Source organism: Condylura cristata, unplaced genomic scaffold (genome assembly GCF_000260355.1).
Source record: "Condylura cristata isolate star-nosed mole 26May11 unplaced genomic scaffold, ConCri1.0 scaffold00032, whole genome shotgun sequence".
In the NCBI taxonomy this organism is placed as follows: Eukaryota; Metazoa; Chordata; class Mammalia; order Eulipotyphla; family Talpidae; genus Condylura; species Condylura cristata.
The window spans coordinates 14241550-14259010 of NW_004567133.1; the positions used below are offsets into that span (position 1 = coordinate 14241550).

The window sequence follows — 17461 nt, forward strand, 5'->3', positions numbered from 1 at the left end:
AACTTCGCCGCTGCCCATGGCAGCTGCTCGGGCCGGCTGGGGTCACTCCACAGCCTGACGGGGGGCCTGACGGAGCGCAAGGGGCTGGGCACTCATCCTCACCTGTCCAGCCCGGGGCTGCCCTGAGAGGAGGAGCAGAGCCCTCTGCTGTGGGTGGGCCGGCCACACCCCGAACCTGTCTTTCGGGGTGAGGGTGACTGTGCAGTGGAGGGTGTGGCAAGTGCACCGCCCCTGTGGGGCCTTCCAGTGCGTCCCGCGGCTGTCGCTCGACCTTGAGGCCTCCTGGCCACCGACTCTGGGCAGTCTGGGCGCCCCAGTCGTCGTTCACGGCAGGTGTCCCACCGGGCCTGACCGGTGCACGGGGGACTCGGTGACCTCGGGCGGGGGCTGCTCCAACAGCACATTCAGCGTCGCCCTGGGACGTCTCCCCGCGGAGGGGCGTCCAGGAGCTACTGTCGGCCACGGGGGCTGGAACTGGGGTGTCTCCGGACCCCTGCAGGAGAGTAAAGGAACAAGCCCTCCGAGCCCCACAGGCGCAGCAGGCAGTTATGTCACAAGCAGGAAAAAGGTCTCAGTCCCCACCCCCACGTGGGAGAGTCGAGACGAACCCCCCGACCGAGGGCACAGTCGGGGGACGCACGGCCCGGCGAGGAGCGGCCCCGGCGTCCTGCGCAGCCGCCTCGCTCCCTGAGACTGACCAGTTTAATCAGGGCGTCTCGGGGGCTCCCAGGTGGACGCGGTGGTCCCCCCCCCGGGGAAGGAAGCGGCGGCCACGGCCAGGTCAGACGCACAGCGGCTGGGGCGAGGCGCCGGCGCGGCGCGCAGGCCCGAGTCTGGGGCCCGTCGAGGTCAGAGGTCTCCGCTCTGGGGCTCCACGTTGCGCGTCTCCCTGGGGTGGCCTCGCGAAAGCTTGGAGAAGCGGGAGGCCACTTTGGGCCGGCTGCTCTTGTTTGCCGGCTCTCCAGGAGGGGTGACGTCGCTGAAAGACAGAGCAGGGAGACTCCGGTTAGTGGGGGCTCTCAGTGGGGGTGCCTCCGGCCGGACAGTGAGCCGGGGGGCCGGCAGCCGAGCCCAGCTGATGCTGGCCGTGTGGAGAAGCCCCCGGGGCCAGGCCGGTGCTCGTACGCAGGAGCGCCCACACAGCTGTGCTCCCAGCTAGTTTGTGGGGGCCCGTTTGGGGGGCCCTGGTGCAGCCCCTGGTCCAAAGTGCCAGGTTCCCACTAGCAGCTGTTGGCAGGGATGGAGAACTGGAACCCTGGCTGGGGCCTGAGAAGCCACGAGGGCAGCGAGGTGGCGTCCGGGAGGTGGACACGGAGCGGAGGAGCCACTGGGCACATACAAGCCACAGGCCCAGCGGCTGCCTAGCGGCCACTCTGGCTAATACAGATGTCCAGGGCTGCGGGACCAGAGGCAAAGCAGGCCTGGGCCTCCCCTCTCTGGATTGTGCCGGGCGAGCCAGGGCCACCGGGCAGCACGGCTCCGAAGTGAGCAGCCCGCGGGCAGCGTGCGGGTTTGACGCCCGGCTTTAAAGGGGTGCCACCCCATTCCTCGCTGAAGCAGGCTGGCAGTCAGGTGCAGTCGGGACCTCTGGGGAAAGGACTTTCAGCCGTCCTAGGAGGGGGTGCGGGGCCCTCGGTCAGTGAAGGGTCTCGGTGCGAGGGCCGCAGGGGCGGCCACAGCTCTGGCCCTGCCCACGGGCCAGGGCACACGCCGGAGGCCTCGCTGCCCCTCACACCACTGAGGACGCAGCCGCACTGAAGCCTAACCGGTGATTCCGAGCATCCCTGACAGGTTTCCTCCTGGAGAGTCGGCTATGAATATGCCAGTCAGGGGAAGCGCCGTCTTCCCTGTCTCCGCTCTTCAGCCTCCACACGCTTTGGGGATTAGACGGCTTCGTTTGTTGACTGGGAAGCAGGCGCACATGGGGCGGGGTGGGGGAGCAGACAGGGGAGCCCCCCGGGGCTCGAGGCACGCACAGGGGAGCAGGCACAGGCTGCGCCCCGCGGGGGCCGGCCCCGTCTCCACCCACAGAAGCAGGCTGTGGCCACAGGCCCCGTTTGGCTCCGGACGTCGCACAGCCTCACCCCAGAAGAGGGGCCGCAGCTGCCCCGGAGGACGGGCGGAACAGGGCAGCAGGGCCCCGGGTCCAGCCGAGCCGCTCGCCGGCAGCCACGGCCACTCTCGCTGCCCAGGCGCGCGACACCCTCGCCCTTCCTCCCCACCGCCAGGCCCCCGACCCCACAAGACGGCTTGCAGCCCGCCTTGCCGTTTAGACAGACCCATTCTAACCTCACTTTCTGTGTTTTGAAAGCAGCCCTAAGAGTTTACATTTAAAAAGTCCTTTAGCGGACTATACACGCATACAAGGGAGCTGCTCAACTGTCTGCAATTTTCTCGTGGTGTTTTCTTACTTTTCCAGTCAAAACAGCAGCTTTAATCGCAGCGGGTCTGCATGGATCACAGTAAAGATTTTCCTCCCTTTGTTCTTTCTAATTGTTTATAATGATCCGAGGATCCATCTAGTAGCTATCTCCTACTCGTGTTATCTTCTGGGGCTGAACAAAGGAGAAAGAAAAGTGATTTTCTGCAGTAGCACAGGGTGCCTACTGTGTGCCTGACCTACTAAGCGCCGGCTACACGCAGGCCTGGCCCTCCCGCTGCTTTGCCAACAAGGAAGTGGGGGGCCAGAGAGCCCCCCAGGTCTTCAGCGAGGCGGCTTTACACCGGCTGAACTGCAGGCCTCCCCAGAGCCAGGCGGAGGCAAACACCCAGCTCCCACTCCGCCAGGGGCGAGGAGCTGGGGACTGCGGGGGTCCCCCAAGGAAGTGTCATCTCCTGGCTCAGCGGGCGTGGCAAGCTGGGCCACAGGCGTCACAAGCCTCTCACACAGAAGCCTGCCACAGCAGCTGTGCCCACAGAATGGACACATGCTTGTCCACCAGCCTGCTCTTCTCCCGGGGAACCGCCGCCTCCTTCCATGCGGTCATGTTCAGGTCCTGGGTTGAGGGGGCAGAACGTCCCTCCCCTGGCCACAGTCACTGTGTCAGAGGTGAGACAGCGACCCAAAGCTCGGTCAATCAGCGTCTGCCCTGAACTTGCTACTGGGAAAGATGATGAGTAAGACTCTAGGCCTTTGGCCGGAGTCAGTGGGAAGGACTCAGGTTCTCCAGGCCCTGCAAGGTCACGGGGTCATCTTTCCCGCCAGGGAACGTGCTCGGCAGTGAGGGCGGCACAGAGCCCTGCCGACGTCACTTGCCTCCCCAGATCAAGCCCCCTGCAGCTCGCACTGTCTGAGTGTTATCGTGACGCCAGCCTGCAGCACTTCCTTCCAGCTTACGCCAACAAGGCCCAGGGTTCTGTGATGTTGCAGACAGAGTCCCTCCAACACGCAGCAGGCTTCTGGAGCCCGGTGTCAGGCACTGAGTACTGCCACCTCGCCAGTCTGCTCTCACGCGGCGCTAGTCCCATGCTGACCTGCGGGCTTTGGAGTCAGACACCTGGATCGAGACCTACCTGCGCCCCAGGGCCATGCTCCAAGGGCCTCACACAGCGCAGACTTCATGTCACGTATTTGCTGCTGTGGAAACCCAACACGCTTCGCTACCGAGACACCGAACATCCAGGTGGGCAGAGTTGGCAAAGAATGTCGCCCAGAGTAGAAAGGCCAGGAAAGGCCCTCAGGCTCACACGGGGCACCCCGGTCCTCGGCCAGGGCTGCGGCCCCCCAAGAAGCGTCGAAACCGCTGAAGGACGACTCACCGCGCTTCCAGAAACGATTCCCGGGCGGCCGGGCACAACACGCGTGACCTCACGGGTACGCATTTCTCGGGCAAGCACGACCCCATCGGCAGCAGCACCCCGGACACACGACACCACGAGGCCTCAGCTAAAGGCACCAGGCATGAACAGGCAACCGGCGCAGACAGAGCACAGGGCCTGTGGAGATGGACTCGGGCTGGTGGGGACTCTGTGGGGACCACACCGAGGGTGCCCTGTGCACAAACACGCGCACTGGTGTAAAATGTGTGTGAGTCACGTTTGTAAGTAAGCAAGTGAAGGCACAATGACCCCCCCCAACCCCCACCCCCCCACCCCCGCCCGAGAAGAGTTTGCTAGGGGCTCCTGGAAACGGAGGCCCAGCCTCCACCCTCTGCCCGGAGGTTCAGCCTCAAAAGCCCTGCCATACGGGGCTCAGGCCCTCCTCCTGGCCCCACTTTTCTCTGGCTACTAGGAGAGCACCCCGCTTGTGACCCCACCGCCCTGCTCCCCCTCCAGCAGCCAGCGTGATCTTACCCCCAAGCCTGCGGGGCTCCCCGCCCTGCCCAGGCCCCGCCTGCTTCCCCAGGGACCCTGACTGCGAGGCGGCACCCGCCCTCGACCCCACGGGCGACCGGGGCTCCCTGACTGGAGATGTTCTGCACCTTGGGAATGACCATCTCTCTCCCTCGAGCGCTGACCAAATCCAGCCATCAGGATGGCACAAGGCAATGGGGTTTAGTGTGCTGGCCAAAATGTTAAGACGCGCACGCCTTCCGATTCCCTAAAATCAGTTCTGCCCGCCAAGATGTTCATCTGTTGAGCTGACCCTGGTAGCACTGTGTGAGGGAGAAAAATCTGGAAACCTCCTAAATATTCAAGGGGAGCAATGGTGAAATAAATTATGAAACAGCCATTGCGGTGGGAACGCGGCAGCTTCCAGGAGCACTGAGCCAGTTCTGTAACATCGAGAAGGCAAGCTGGAGAGCCGGCGGGCAGGGGCCCGGCTTACATAAAGCCGGCAGTTTCTGCAAAGTTACGTAAGAAATGACAGCGATCAGCGTGGGGGCCCCAGGAGCAGCAGTGACGGTGGCTCCGTGCGTCTTTCTGTAGTGCTTCGGGTTTTCTTTTAACACCGTAAGTTTATCACTTCCTCCAAAACGTCTGCTCCCCCAACTCGCCCCAACCCCTTCTCTGCCGGTAAAAATAGCCGCCTGTGGGGCCCTCCCTGGTGGCGCAGCGGGTTAAAGCACTGCACTAAGAAGCTAAAGCCACTTCCGCATGAGTTCGATCCCCGCCTGCCCTGGAGGAGACCACATGGCGCGGCAGACCTCTCCTGACCCGCCCACTGCTCCCCTCAGCAGTGTGCTTCGTGGATCTGCCTGTTCTGCTCCCCGCTCTGTCTCGGGTGAAGCCTCTCACCGCCCCTGAGCCTCTGGCCTGTACCCCAGTTCTGTATGCACAAATAAATCTTTAAAAAAAATTTAAAAAAAAATTAAAAAAAAAAAATAGCCGCCTGTGCAACGTGCCCAGCACTGGCCCTACAGCTGAGGCCCGAGCCGCTCCCGGCCCCTCCCTTGGCCACCGCTCGGACGCCAGGACGCCAGGGCAGCGCACCTCGGTGCCCGGCCGGGGCCACACAGCTCCAGGGCTGCGTTGCCGGACACTCACGGATGCTGTGGCGAGAGCCAGGCGCTCTGGGGCCGACGCCACCGTCAGCCGTCTGCCCGCCCCCAACCTCCGCAGGCAGCGGCCGGCACACGCACGCAGCCTCCCGGCGCCACACCCCGTCCTCCCCTCCCGCTCTGCCATCCTCACGCCCGCCTGGGGCTCAGCTGCTGTCCACACCCTGCGGCCCCCAGCTCGCCCCGCCTGGACGCCAGCAGAGACCCCCGCTCTCCCCGGGTGAGGTCTTAAAAACCAAGCCAGGCCACGTTCCCCTCGCCCCAAAGCCTTCGGCGGCTTCCCGAACCCCAAGGTCAGCGTGGGCCCACCCCGCCCGCCCTGGTGCCCCTCTGCGCTCCTCCGCAGCCCCCCTGGTTCTGACACGCAGGCCGCATCCGGCCCACCGGCGTGCCCCTGCCTCGGGGCCTCTGCGCTTAGCTTCCTGTCGTTCCGGTTCCCTCCCGCCCCCCGCGGGGCCCTCAGAGAGGCCTTCCTGGCCGTGACAGCTGGGCACTCTCTCACGGACGCTGCATCTGTTCATCTTCCTCAAAGGCCTCGCGGTCACTCTGTCCTCAACATTCGCGCCCATTTGCCATCTCCCTGCTCCATAACGGCAGAAGCTTCGTAGCTTTGTCCTCCTGCTTTGCCCTTAGCAGGCGCTCACTTAGCAGTGGCTGCCTGAACGCAGGCCCCTTTGGGGGGGCTGCATGAGTCCGGCGGGTGTCCCAGACCCCTCAGACCCCCTCCCTCCCTCCTCCGTGAAGCTGACCTCTCCCGTCAGCACCAAGCAGAAGGGGACACAGAGATGAGCACCAGGCACGACTCCTGTGGCTGGGGAGTTGGGGGGGGGGACCAGAATGGTAGCTGTTGGCACCTCATCATTCTCAAAAGGAGTAACTGATTCCAACCCCTTGGGCAGGAGCCCCGAGAGCTGGACCCTGGGGACCGCAGCGCCAGGAATCACCAGGCCGGGGGCTGCAGGCAGTGACATGTCACGGGGGCCTGTGAGAGGTAAGCTGCTGAGGAGGGGGCGCCTTCCTGTGGGGGAGGCCGGGCCCATGGAGAGACACGGCCATCACGGCCGGGCCCAGCCCCCGAGCCGGGCCCAGCCCCCGAGCCAGAGCTCCCTGTGGCGCTGAGTGTCCCCAGGCCGGCCCTGAGCCACATCCTGATGGGAGATCCCCTGTGGGAGCGTCCCAGCCGCTGGGTCCTCGACCCTCCTGCAACTTTCTCCTGGAACTTCAGTGTTCACCTGGATCGGTGGGTGGGTGGGCGGGTGGCCTCCCCAGCTTTCTCACAGTGGGGTCTCACACAGGGGGCCCCACCGGATACCCCAGCAAAGCAGCGGCATCGGCCCTTCTCTTCCCAGAGGACGCAGGGAGGTCAGCGGCTGCTTCCCGGGAGAGCAGGCGCTGGCTCAGAACCCCGACTCGTCCCACCTGGCCACCTGGGGGCCCGGCTCACCCGTCCTCAAGGACAGGCCCCCAGTGTCAGTGAAGACCCTAGGGCAGTGCAGGAGGGAGAAGTCAGACAGGCGCCAAGTGGGGGCGCACTCAGGCCACCCCAGGCCACTCACAGCCATCTTACTCCTTAAAACACCACACCCGCCGCGCCCTGGTCTGGCCGCACACGGGGGTCCTCGGGCGGCACCGAGGACCGGAGTTGGGCAGGCTCGGGCGGCCCACACACCAGAGTTCCCGGCGGGGCGGGCCCGGGTGGCGCGGGCCGTCACGGGGCAGCAGGGCGGCTGGCCACTCAGCAGAAAGGCACCCAGGAGGAAATGCGGTGGCAGCAGGCGGGGTGGGCAGCGGGGACACAGCACCCACACGCCCGAGGGAGTCCCGCGGGGACGAGTGCTGGGACCGACGTCCCCCAGCGACGGCCCTTCCCTCGCTGGGCTGGCCAGGCCGCGCGCGGGGACCCCCCCAGCCCTGCCCCAAAGGGGTGCCCGTGCCCCCCACGCTGCAGACACGCCACCTGCGGCCCTCGGGCCCGCCTGGGCCCCAGTGCCAGGGGGGCGCAAACAACAAGGCCCCAAAGGAAGAGGGAGCCGGGGGCTGCCGTCCACCTGTCCCATCTCTGGTCCTACCCAGACGAGACAGAGTTCAGACAGGAGGGGACGGTCGGCTCCCGGCGTCCTACTTTCTAATTCAGGCTGCTGCTGGCACCGCCGGGCAGGCAGCAGGAGGCGGACAGACGGGCGCAGAGCCAGCGCCGATGCGTCAGCTCTGCCTGTGCAGACGGCCGGGTGCACGGGGGCCGCGGCCCCGCACCCCTCAGGGAAACAAGACGGGGTTCGCAGAGAGACGCACGGGCGGGAGCGGGCCCGGCTCGGGCTCCGGGCGGCCAACGCACGTTTTCAGGAGAATCGTGGAGGAAACACCGGCCGGCCACACACAGAGGCCTCCGTGGGGAGCCGCTGTGCAAACACCGGTGCCCCCAGGCTCTGCAGGACACGCGCCAGCGGCTCCGCCTGAGTGTGGGCAACAGCCCAGGACCAGGCGCCCAGGCGTCTCGACATCGGGGTAGGGAGCGGCCTGTGGGGCCGGGCGGCGCCGCGGCACCGTCACCAGGGGGCCCCGAGGCGTGGCAGGGCACCCTGCCCCCGCAGAAGTCCAGCCTGGCGCCTTCTCACAGCCGGGCGGGAGGTCCGGCTCTGGGCCGCGTCTGGGCAGGCGCCTTCCGGCTGCGGGGCCACCTCCACGCGCTGTCTCACGGCAACGGCAGCAGGGAGCTCTGCCTCCCTTCCTCTCCTTACTGGGGCGCGATCCCATCCTGGGGGCCCTTCATCTAAAGGCATGACTTCATCTAAACCTAACTGTACCCCAAAGGTCACACCTCCAAACACCATTACACTGGGGGTTAGGGTTTCAACATGTGAGTCGGGGGGGGGGTCAGGGAAAGAGGGGCACAAACATGCAGTCAATAACAGTGTGTGACCAATTCTCATTTCCCAAGAGAAGCTGGGTACCTTATTATTTTTTCATTAAACACCTACAAATTTGTTGTGGCTGGCAATCCTTCCATTAAGAAAAACAACTGCCAGGCCCCTCCCTGGTGGTGCAACGGGTGAAAGCTCAGCACTTCGAAGCTAGCTGCAGTCACCTCAACATGAGCTCGGTCCCGGGCCAGGGAGCTGACCCACAGGGCACAGCAGACCTCTCCTGGCCCGCCCGCTGCCCTCCTCAGCAGTGTACTTCATCAATCTGCCTGTTCTGCTCCCCACTCTGTCTCTGGGGAATCCTCTCACCTGTCCTGCACCTCCGGCCTGTACCCCAGTTCTGTGTGCATAAATACATAAATCTTTTTAAAAAGAAAAACAATGGCCAGAAGCCCACTGGGCCTGGCAGGGAAGAGAGGCTGGCGGGGCAGATTTCCTCCCGCAGGCCCTGGGTTTGTCCTGCAGGCCCCAAACATCCGGGGCTGAGCGTGAGCTGGGTACCCAGGCCAGCCAGGCCCTGTCTGGGCGTCGCTCCTCGTCAGCACCAGGAGGACTCATTTCTGAAGCTCATAGACGACTGTGGCCTATGACTCCAGCCGCCCACTGGAAAGGAGACCTTGCCGGCCAGCAGGCTCCGAGGAGGGCTGGGCGGGGTGACCAGGCCCACGAGCACAGCAAAGCGGGGTGCGTCTGGCCACAAGTCCCCTGCGTTCTGAGGCCTCAAGGTCTGCGGGTCCTGAATCCAAAGCACTTCAGAGATCCGCAGAGATCCCAAGAACAGTTACGCTGTGAGAAGTTTATTGCCTTGGCCACGAGTTTGTTTTTTAACTAGAAGCTTCTCGGGGCTGGTGCTTGAGCTGACTCTAGTCTGGCTGTCGTGAGCACACGGGCCAGTAGTTACCATGTGGGGACGCCCCAGCCGGGACAGAGCCTGGCCGCAGCTCTCCCTCCGCTGTCTGAACCCCAGCCTGTGACCCGGCTCCACCAGAAAAGACAAACAGGCTGGGGGGGGGGGGCTTGGAGGGGCTGGGGGGGGAGGGGGGTTGTGCTCGATGTGGGGCTGCCAGGAGCCAGCGCTCTGCTGCACCCGGGGCCAGACCGCTTCCAGTCAAGCTCTGGGCTATCATCTGCCACAACCTCCTACCAAAATTCGCTGCATTTTGACGCCCATGAAATGGAACTTTATGTTCTCTGCGCTAGAGCGGCACAGAGCTCCTCTCAGCCCCGGGTGACGGCCCCGGCACGGCTGAGCTTGCACAGCACGCTGGCACATGCAGAACACGGGCCGTGGGCAGGGGGCCCCGGCTGGCAGGGGGCGGGGAGACCGTGGCTGCTCCCCTCAGCCCCTCTGAGGGTCAGAGTCGCAGGACCAACCTGTCAGTCAGCGCTCACGCAGGAACCCAGCCGACAGGCCCCGACCGGGTGCGGGGAGCCTCATGGGCCCACGGGCTGGAGGGGCCTCTCAAGGGTGACAGGGGCCTCTCCCTCTCCCGCATCAGAACAGCAAGACGCAAGCCCCGGCACCACCAATAATGGAATAAAAGGAAATAGATTTCCATGTGCTGCGTTCACCGTGAAAGACCAAAAAGGCATCTTTTATCACAGGCAGCACAACACAATTAAATCTTCTCACAAAAGCCCTGAAATTATTAGAAAAGCGCCAGCAACTAGCTCGCTGAGATTTCGAAGCCCCGTGCAGGAAGTTGTGACTGTGGCCGTCGGACTGGGAGTGCTGGGAAAGGCCAGCAAGGGGGCCATGCACGGCCCGGCGCCCCGTGGGAAGGACCCCCCCAAAGAAGTACAGAGAAAGGGCGCGCTTATTTAAATTAGTCCCAGAATACCACAAGCAATTCTCAGGGGATGAGTCCCGACCCCATTCTTGGGGGCTCACAGGTCTCTGTGACTCTCAGGCTATGAGACAAACAGTCATATCAGAACAGAGAAGACGGGTGCTGATGGGGCAGCCAGGCTGGGGGCGCGTAGCTGGGGGCCCCAAGAGGTGGGGGGGCCGCCCACGAGACCCTGGCCCTCACGGGGACAAGGACTTGCCGTCGGGAAACGGCGCCCTAACGTCCGACGTCAGTGCTCCACGCGCAATGCCAAGCGAGCTCTGCTTTTACACAGCTAGGAGCCTGCGCCTCGCGTTACGATGTGGAGGTTTTCTCACACGTAAGGGGCACAGCATCGCCCTCCCCAGAGGGCACACGCCAAGGCCCGCCCTGGGCGCTGACCGCTGCTGGGTTCTCCCGCACGTCCAGGCCGGACCAAGTTACGTTTGTAGACTTGGCGCAGCGGAAGACCAGCAACCAGCAGCAGGCAGGACCGCCATCATGGGACACGGGGGAAGACTCGGGCGAGCGGGGTCTTTCTCAGAAAGTGCCGTACGCCGGCCGGCCAGAGCTGACCGCCAGGAACCGCGGCTAGCGGAACCATGGAGAAGGGGCACCGTGGAAGAACGGGACGAGCCGGTGTGACTCAGAGCCTCCCCTTCGGCTGGTGGCCCAGGCTGGACACTGAAGGTGACCGCGTCACTCCGGAACACCCGCGAGCAGGGCAGAAACCAGCTGTCCCCTGGGTCACAGTGAGCAGGGGTGCCAAGCCCGGCCTTGAGGCGCGAACCCCCACCCAGAGGAGCTCACCCCTGGGCACGCTCGTGGCGCAGGCTCCAGGTCGCCGAGCCCCAGGCTCAGGCCTCCGCGTCCGGCAGAGACAGAGAAGGGGCTGCGGGTACTCACACGAAGAAGGGCATCAGCTGGACGAGGGTCTCTTTCTTGGGGCTGGCGGCAAACTCGGGGACCATCTGCACGACCTTGTTCATGACGCTGCGCAGGTAGTCCTGCAGCTGCTTCCTCCGCTCCTCCACGAACTTGGCGTCCTGAGGAGACAAGCAGGAGGCGCCTCAAGCCGGCCGCCCTCCTCTCGTGAGCACCGGCGGCGCCCGGACGCCTGCAAACGGCACCCGAGCCTTTGTGGGGAGCACGCCCCTGGCAAGGCGGTTCCCGGGGAGGAACGACACCCCGCACCTGCGGGTTATTAGTGTCTGCGGGGTGCAGCGTCGGGCCGGGGACAGGAGAGTGAGCAGGGGCGGTGGCTGCGACGGGCCGGGCGGGCGGAGGTCACAGATCAGCGAGGGAGGCACAGCTGAGGAGACCACACGGCCAACATTTACCTGAAGCGGCGTCGCGTCTCCACCTGAGCAGGGCAACCTGGGCGGGCAGCAGGGCCCACCACAGGCGCCCCCGGCCCGGCCGGGTCCGTGCATGGCCCTGCTCGGGGCCCGAGCTGCACTCTGTGATGGTCCAGGCTGAGTCGCCAGGGGCAGCCCTGTCTCATGGCGCCCTGCACTCAGGGGCCCTGGGAGGCCCTCTGCGGCAGACGCGCAGTCTGGGGGTGCGAGCCTGCGGAGGTGGGAGGCCAGTGGCTCATCCTCACTCAAACAGGGCTCCGAGCACTCCTGACTGATCCAACCGACAAGTGCGGTGGTCCGGCCTAGCGGGAGGGGAGCTCGCCCGGGAGGCCCCGAGTGGAGGGGCTCACGCACCTGCCCCTGCGCGGCACAGAGCCGGGCCCCAGGAGGGGCTCACGAGTGTGATGGGCGCGGCTCTGGTCACTCAGCGTCTGGGCCAAGCAAGGCAGAAGTCTCGGAGGGCCACGCCCGAGCAGATCAAGTGCGGGATGCCAGAGAACTCTGAATTCCAGATCAACAGTGAATGATTTTTATGACTCGATAGCCACTAACTCATCGTTCAAAAACGCTTGCGTATTCAAGCCCGTCCCTGACGAGTCTTCCCGGCGCTGTCCGGACACGCTTAGACTGCTCCCCGGCCCCCGGGCAGCCAGAGCGCGGGTATCCTCGGAGTGTCTCGGCCAGCAGGGCCCTGGGTACTGCCAGCCCACACCCCCATCAGGCCCACACCGCGCCCCTTGCCAGCCCCCCCCCCACGGATTCGGGTTCAGACGTGTTCAGCACTGAAGAAGTTCCAAGCCCAACAATCCTAGAGGCTGGGGCTGGGCTGGAACGTTCCAAGCAGTTCAGGGTTCCCCCGAGCTCATGTGCGCCCCCCGGGGCCAAGCCACACGGCCCTGCTCTCCGTAGCTGTCCACAGCTCTAGGCGGTCGCTCTGGCAGCGCCGGCCTGCTCTGCTCGGCAATCACCGGGTGACAGATGGCGCACACAGCCGCCCCGCTACCCAGGAGCCTGGTCCTCGCAAGGCCCCAGCATTTCGCAGTCTGTTGAAAGCGCGATGGTCATCAGGGTCTGGTTTAGAGAGTCTCAGCGGTTTGAGCAGCCGCCGCAGTGGCATCGATGGGGCCATCAGTGGTCTCCACCATCCTAGCTGTCGCTGCCCCCGCAGAGTCGCTGGGTGGGCAGGAGCGGCAAATGGAGACCATCAGCCGGCGTGTGCAGACCGCCGGGCGTGATGGGGCGCCAGGGGACCGCCCACGCCCCAGGTGCACCCAGACTGAGGCTCGGCGGCGCTCGGCGTGGCCGCCGGGACCACATGGCCGAGGGGGACAGCGGGCGGGATGGACTTCAGAGATCATCTTCCTTCCTCTTTGCCTCGTCGTCACCCAACCTGCCCCAAAGGTCCCTTGGTGGGACGTGGCTTGAGGGATAAGCAGGCGGGGAGCCAAGACCCAGAAGGCAGCCGGCTCTGTGTCCCCCCTAGAGCGAGTGGAGAGAGGCCGCTCCCCAGACACTCGCTCGGACCAAGACCGGGGCGGCAGGCTCCCTCGCGGCAGGCCAGGGGCGAGGCCCAGACACAGAGCAGGGGACTCCCCCTTCAGCTCCCCCCACTTTGTGAGGGAAGCGGCAACTCTGGATTGTTAGGAGCACATCTCAGCTCCCGATCAGTTTGCAGATAATTCCCGTGCTTGAATATCATGGCACAGACCAGTGAAAATATGCCCGCAGGCCATCCGGGAGCAAAAGAAAAAAAAACCGACAGGTTATCAAATGCAGACCTCTGAGCCGCCCCACGCCCTGCCGGTCCGTCCACGGAGACACGAGAGGGTGGGCAGTTCTGCACGTCTGAAGGCCCAGCACCTTCCCCAGAAGCCATCACGCAGCCCACTGCAGGCAGCGGCTTCCATGCCCCTGGGGTGCACCCCCTCCCAGCCCGGCACCCAGTGTGTTCTCCACCTAGGAAGTTCTACTCATCGACTGGACAGTCGCCCCTAAGCTCTGGCTGTTACCCCGCGTCCTTTCGGACGCCTTCATCGCACTCTGGCTGTAAGCACTTGTAACAGGCATTTTTTTCTGCTTTGCTACTATTCTCAGCCCAGTAATCACCCTCTGTGCCACTATCAAGGCGACGGCTGTGATCCGCTCAAACACACCCCGTTCCCTGTCATTTTCCACCCACACAGTTGGAGAGCGGCCGCAGGGGCAAGAGCACAAGTCAGGTGCAGCTTCTGGAACGTCCCACCCCCCCCCGGGTCAGAGACGGGCCGAAGGAAAGGCTTGAAGACATTAAAGGAGCTCCAGTAAGTGGGAAGGTGTCCCCTGTCCATTACGAAAGGCATCATAAGAAGAAAACTCCTCAACTGATCTGGAGTTGAGGCAACCCCACCCCACTGCCCCGGAGACCAGTGGAATCCAGCCCCGACTTGGCGCCAACTGACTGGGAAGCAGCTCTCCTCTGCGGCTGTCGGGAGACAGGAGCCTGCACATGCCTGGGACTAGCTTCCAAGACTCCCTCTGATGTCAAAGAGGAAAGCAAAAGAGGGGGAGGCGGGAGCAAGGAGCTCTGTGGACCCTTGGAGCCCTGGACCCAGCCATGCCTGGAGCTACAACCCATTCCTGCTTTTTTCAATCACATCAATCCAAGTTCTCTCTGCCTCTGCCGATCTGGGAGGCTCTTTGCTTAGCTCCTCACCAAAATGTTGGTTCCTCCTGGCATATTCCACTCACTTCCTGGGTCAGCGACATCCTCCTGGCCCCCTGGCCCCCAGGCCCCGACTCTCCCAATGTGCAGGCTTATCTAGACCCTCCTTCCTCCCACTCACGCACCTCTTAGTCAGACACGTCCCCACCTGCCTGCACCTGAGCAGGGCTCTGTAACGCGGCTGCTTAAAAATAAACATGAGCTGTGTTATTTCCAACGAGCTTTCCCACCCTATTAATTATTTATCTAGCACCTGCTTCACAAAAAGGAACTCGGTGGGGAAGGAATAGGAAGAAGAGTCTGGAAAGAGCAGGCGGCTGAAAACAGCAGGGGTGGGCGGCGGCCCCTGCCAGGGCAGGGAGAGGTGTGGTGTGGTGTGAGAAGACCTGGGGGCCCCGGAAGGGACAGGCAGGGTTCTGAGAAGGCCTTGAGAGGCCACCGCCCCGCCCCTCATCAGAATTATGTTTTTAAATTCCTGAGATAAGATACACAGCCTTAGAAAGACAAGCGCTCCTGTATAACACAGCGATGGAGACTGCTAAGTTAGTCCAAGGCTTTCGCTGCCGAGGCACTAAAGATCCAGGCACGGGCCTAGTACCGGTGAGAGTTCCAGAGTGGTGAGCTTCAGGGGTGTCTGGAGCCATCTGCAGACACACATACGAAAACACACATGTGGCTTCAAGGGGACAAGCTCATAGACACCGTGACCACTGCTGCGGTCTGGGATCCGAGTTCACGTTCGAGGTTTGCGCTTGTCAGGTGTTAGTGAAGTGAAAGTGCAGTTCTTTCTCAGTGATCACCGGGACTTTATCCTCAGCACCGTCATTTACGGAGCTATGTGTCTACTGTTGGTCTTGGCCAGACTAAACGTTCCCTGAGGGCAGGGACGTATCTGCCTCTCCCCTGGTCCTATACACAACTGTTGATGAGTACAAGTGTCACCTGGGAAAGAGAGAAAACATTTAGGGACTGGCCCAGGCTATCTGGGAGCCTCCTGGTTCACCCTGGAAGGTGGAGCCTGGATGCAAGACAGCCTGAAGTACCAGGGTGACGCATGGTGACTCCCGCTGACAGGTGTGGCTCAGAGCCTGGCTGCCGGACAACCCAAGCAGCAATCTACCCCCTTGGTGGGAACCAGGATGAGCAAAACATGAAGGAGATGGGGAAGAATGTCACTGAAAGGGTCTAGTTTGAAACAAACACAAAAAATAACATGGGTGCCTCTTAAATGTCCATGTGTACACAGCTTGTGGGGGGCAGCAGCCTGTTAAGGTGCAGATTCTGATTCAGTAGGACTGAGGTGGGGCCCGAGATCCTGCATTTCTTCTTTAAAAAAAAAAATTTATTTATTTTTGTATAGAAGAAATGGTGTATAGACCAGAGGTATGGGGGGGGGCAGTGAGTGGATTCACCAGAGACAGAGTGGGGAGCTAAGCAGGGAGATCCACTGAAACACACAGCTGAGGGGAGCGGCAGGGAGACAGGAGAGGTCTGCTGCACCATGTGGGTCAGCTTCCTGGCTGGACATCAAACTCAGGCCACAGTGGTGACAGTGCTGAGACTTCACCCCCAGGCCACCAGGGAGGCCCAAGCTCTTGCACTTCTAGCATGTTCTCCCTGATGGTAACGGGCACAAATCACAGTTTCAGTGGCAAGATCTTTAGAAAGGACAGACACAAGAAGTCTGAAGTCATCTTTGAGGACCTATTCTACATCACTGAGCATATGCCTCTGGAACTCGAGCAACTTCGGCAAGTTACTCTCCTCTGTGGGCTTTGGTCAGCACCTCCAATCGCTGGTCTGCACACCAAAAATACAGGTTCCACCGCTTCTGATTCACTAGGCTGGAGATGCAATCTGCATCTGGGTTTGTTTATACCCATGATTAGGATATGCAATCCAGAGAGGGGCGCTAGCCAATGGCAGCGGTGGAGCTGTCCGTGGTGCTGACCAGCGATGGGCCTAGAGATCCTGGAGGCAATGGCTGATTGCTCTGTTGGAGAATCTGGGAAGGATGAGGTCATCTTTGGCTCTGCCTGAGTATGACACCACTGTCACACTGCAGTGACCTGAGCACGGCCACCGGGAACAGAGTCTGAAGCCTCACCCATCGGGAAAGAGAAGAGTTATATTCCGTTGTCTCTAGATCTAATAGATGTGAGGTCTCTGAAACAGTTCCCAATGCTATGAGGAAGGTGTGACAGCTCTCCAGACCCCGAGACACTAATGGCATCACTGAGGGAGCCCAGAGAGCTGGCTAATTTCTATCTGGGCTCCCACAGCTTAAAGGATGCCGTGCAAAACCCCCATCTGTGTTTTCTGCAGGGACTTCCCACTGTAGCAGGGAACACTGGGCAAGGGGGGGAAGATAACAGGCAGAAACAGGATTAAACAGAATGCCAGGTCCTCCTGGCTGGATCATTTTTCTAGCTTCTGGCCCCAAACAAACTATGGCCGCATCCGCCAGCACAGTCACTCCTAATGGTGGAAAGTTAAGCCCATGTGATGGCTGCTAGCTGAAGACACTACCATCACTATTTCCATAGCTTTATTGCCCTTCATAGAAGGCCGAGTCATTTTATTTTCATTGGCAGCAAGGAGCAAAAAAATATTTTTTTAATTTGCAAGTTGAATTCCATGCTGTTCCCTATGACCTGGCTGACCTCTCTAGCGCAGCTTTAAAGACAAGTCTCTTTTACTAGGTTTAGGCTATTCAGAGGTTGTTGGAAATTTCCTGTATGTTGGCTGGGTGGCCGATGTCTGTCCCCCGCCTTCCAGGCCCCTTTGTTGTTTACTTTCCTGCTCTATTCTCATGGCTGGCCCGCCACGAGGAAGGGGTGTCATGTGCAAAGGTCCTGAGGCAAGAAAGAGCTTGAGGCTCAAGATCTAGGCGGGAGACTTGCCTGTGGCAGAGGCGGAAAATACCTCGGCTGCCGGTGTGAGAAGACTGCAGGGGAGCGTGAGGCCAAGCCCCGGCCCGCTGCCTGGCGTGTAGTCAGCACTCAGTGAGTGTCGGGGACCGAGACCAGGACTTTGCTTCCTATGCACAAAACAACACTTGATCGGAACTTAGGGTAAACATCCTGGTTGAGAATGCAGCACACCCAAATCCCTTTTCCCACTCCTTTCTCCCTTGGAGCTCAGTAAGTTCCTGCACCTGAGAAAGGTTTTATCCCTGGCTCCCGAGATAAGTGTCCACTCCCTTAAGATG

At 62.1% G+C, this 17461-nt stretch overlaps 1 protein-coding gene across 1 annotated transcript in view; it reads right to left on the reverse strand.

Moving 5' to 3' along the window:
• Positions 1-830: 830 nt before the first annotated feature.
• The window catches only part of SNX29 (sorting nexin 29), a 234055-nt gene continuing 217424 nt past the window's right edge, over positions 831-17461 (reverse strand). The window contains exons 19-20 of the mRNA XM_004692119.2: positions 11098-11237; positions 831-979 (exon numbers count right to left, since the gene is read on the reverse strand). Of these exons, the coding sequence (XP_004692176.1) occupies positions 850-979; positions 11098-11237 (270 nt within the window). The 3' untranslated portion in view covers positions 831-849. The remainder of the gene's footprint in view (positions 980-11097; positions 11238-17461) is intronic.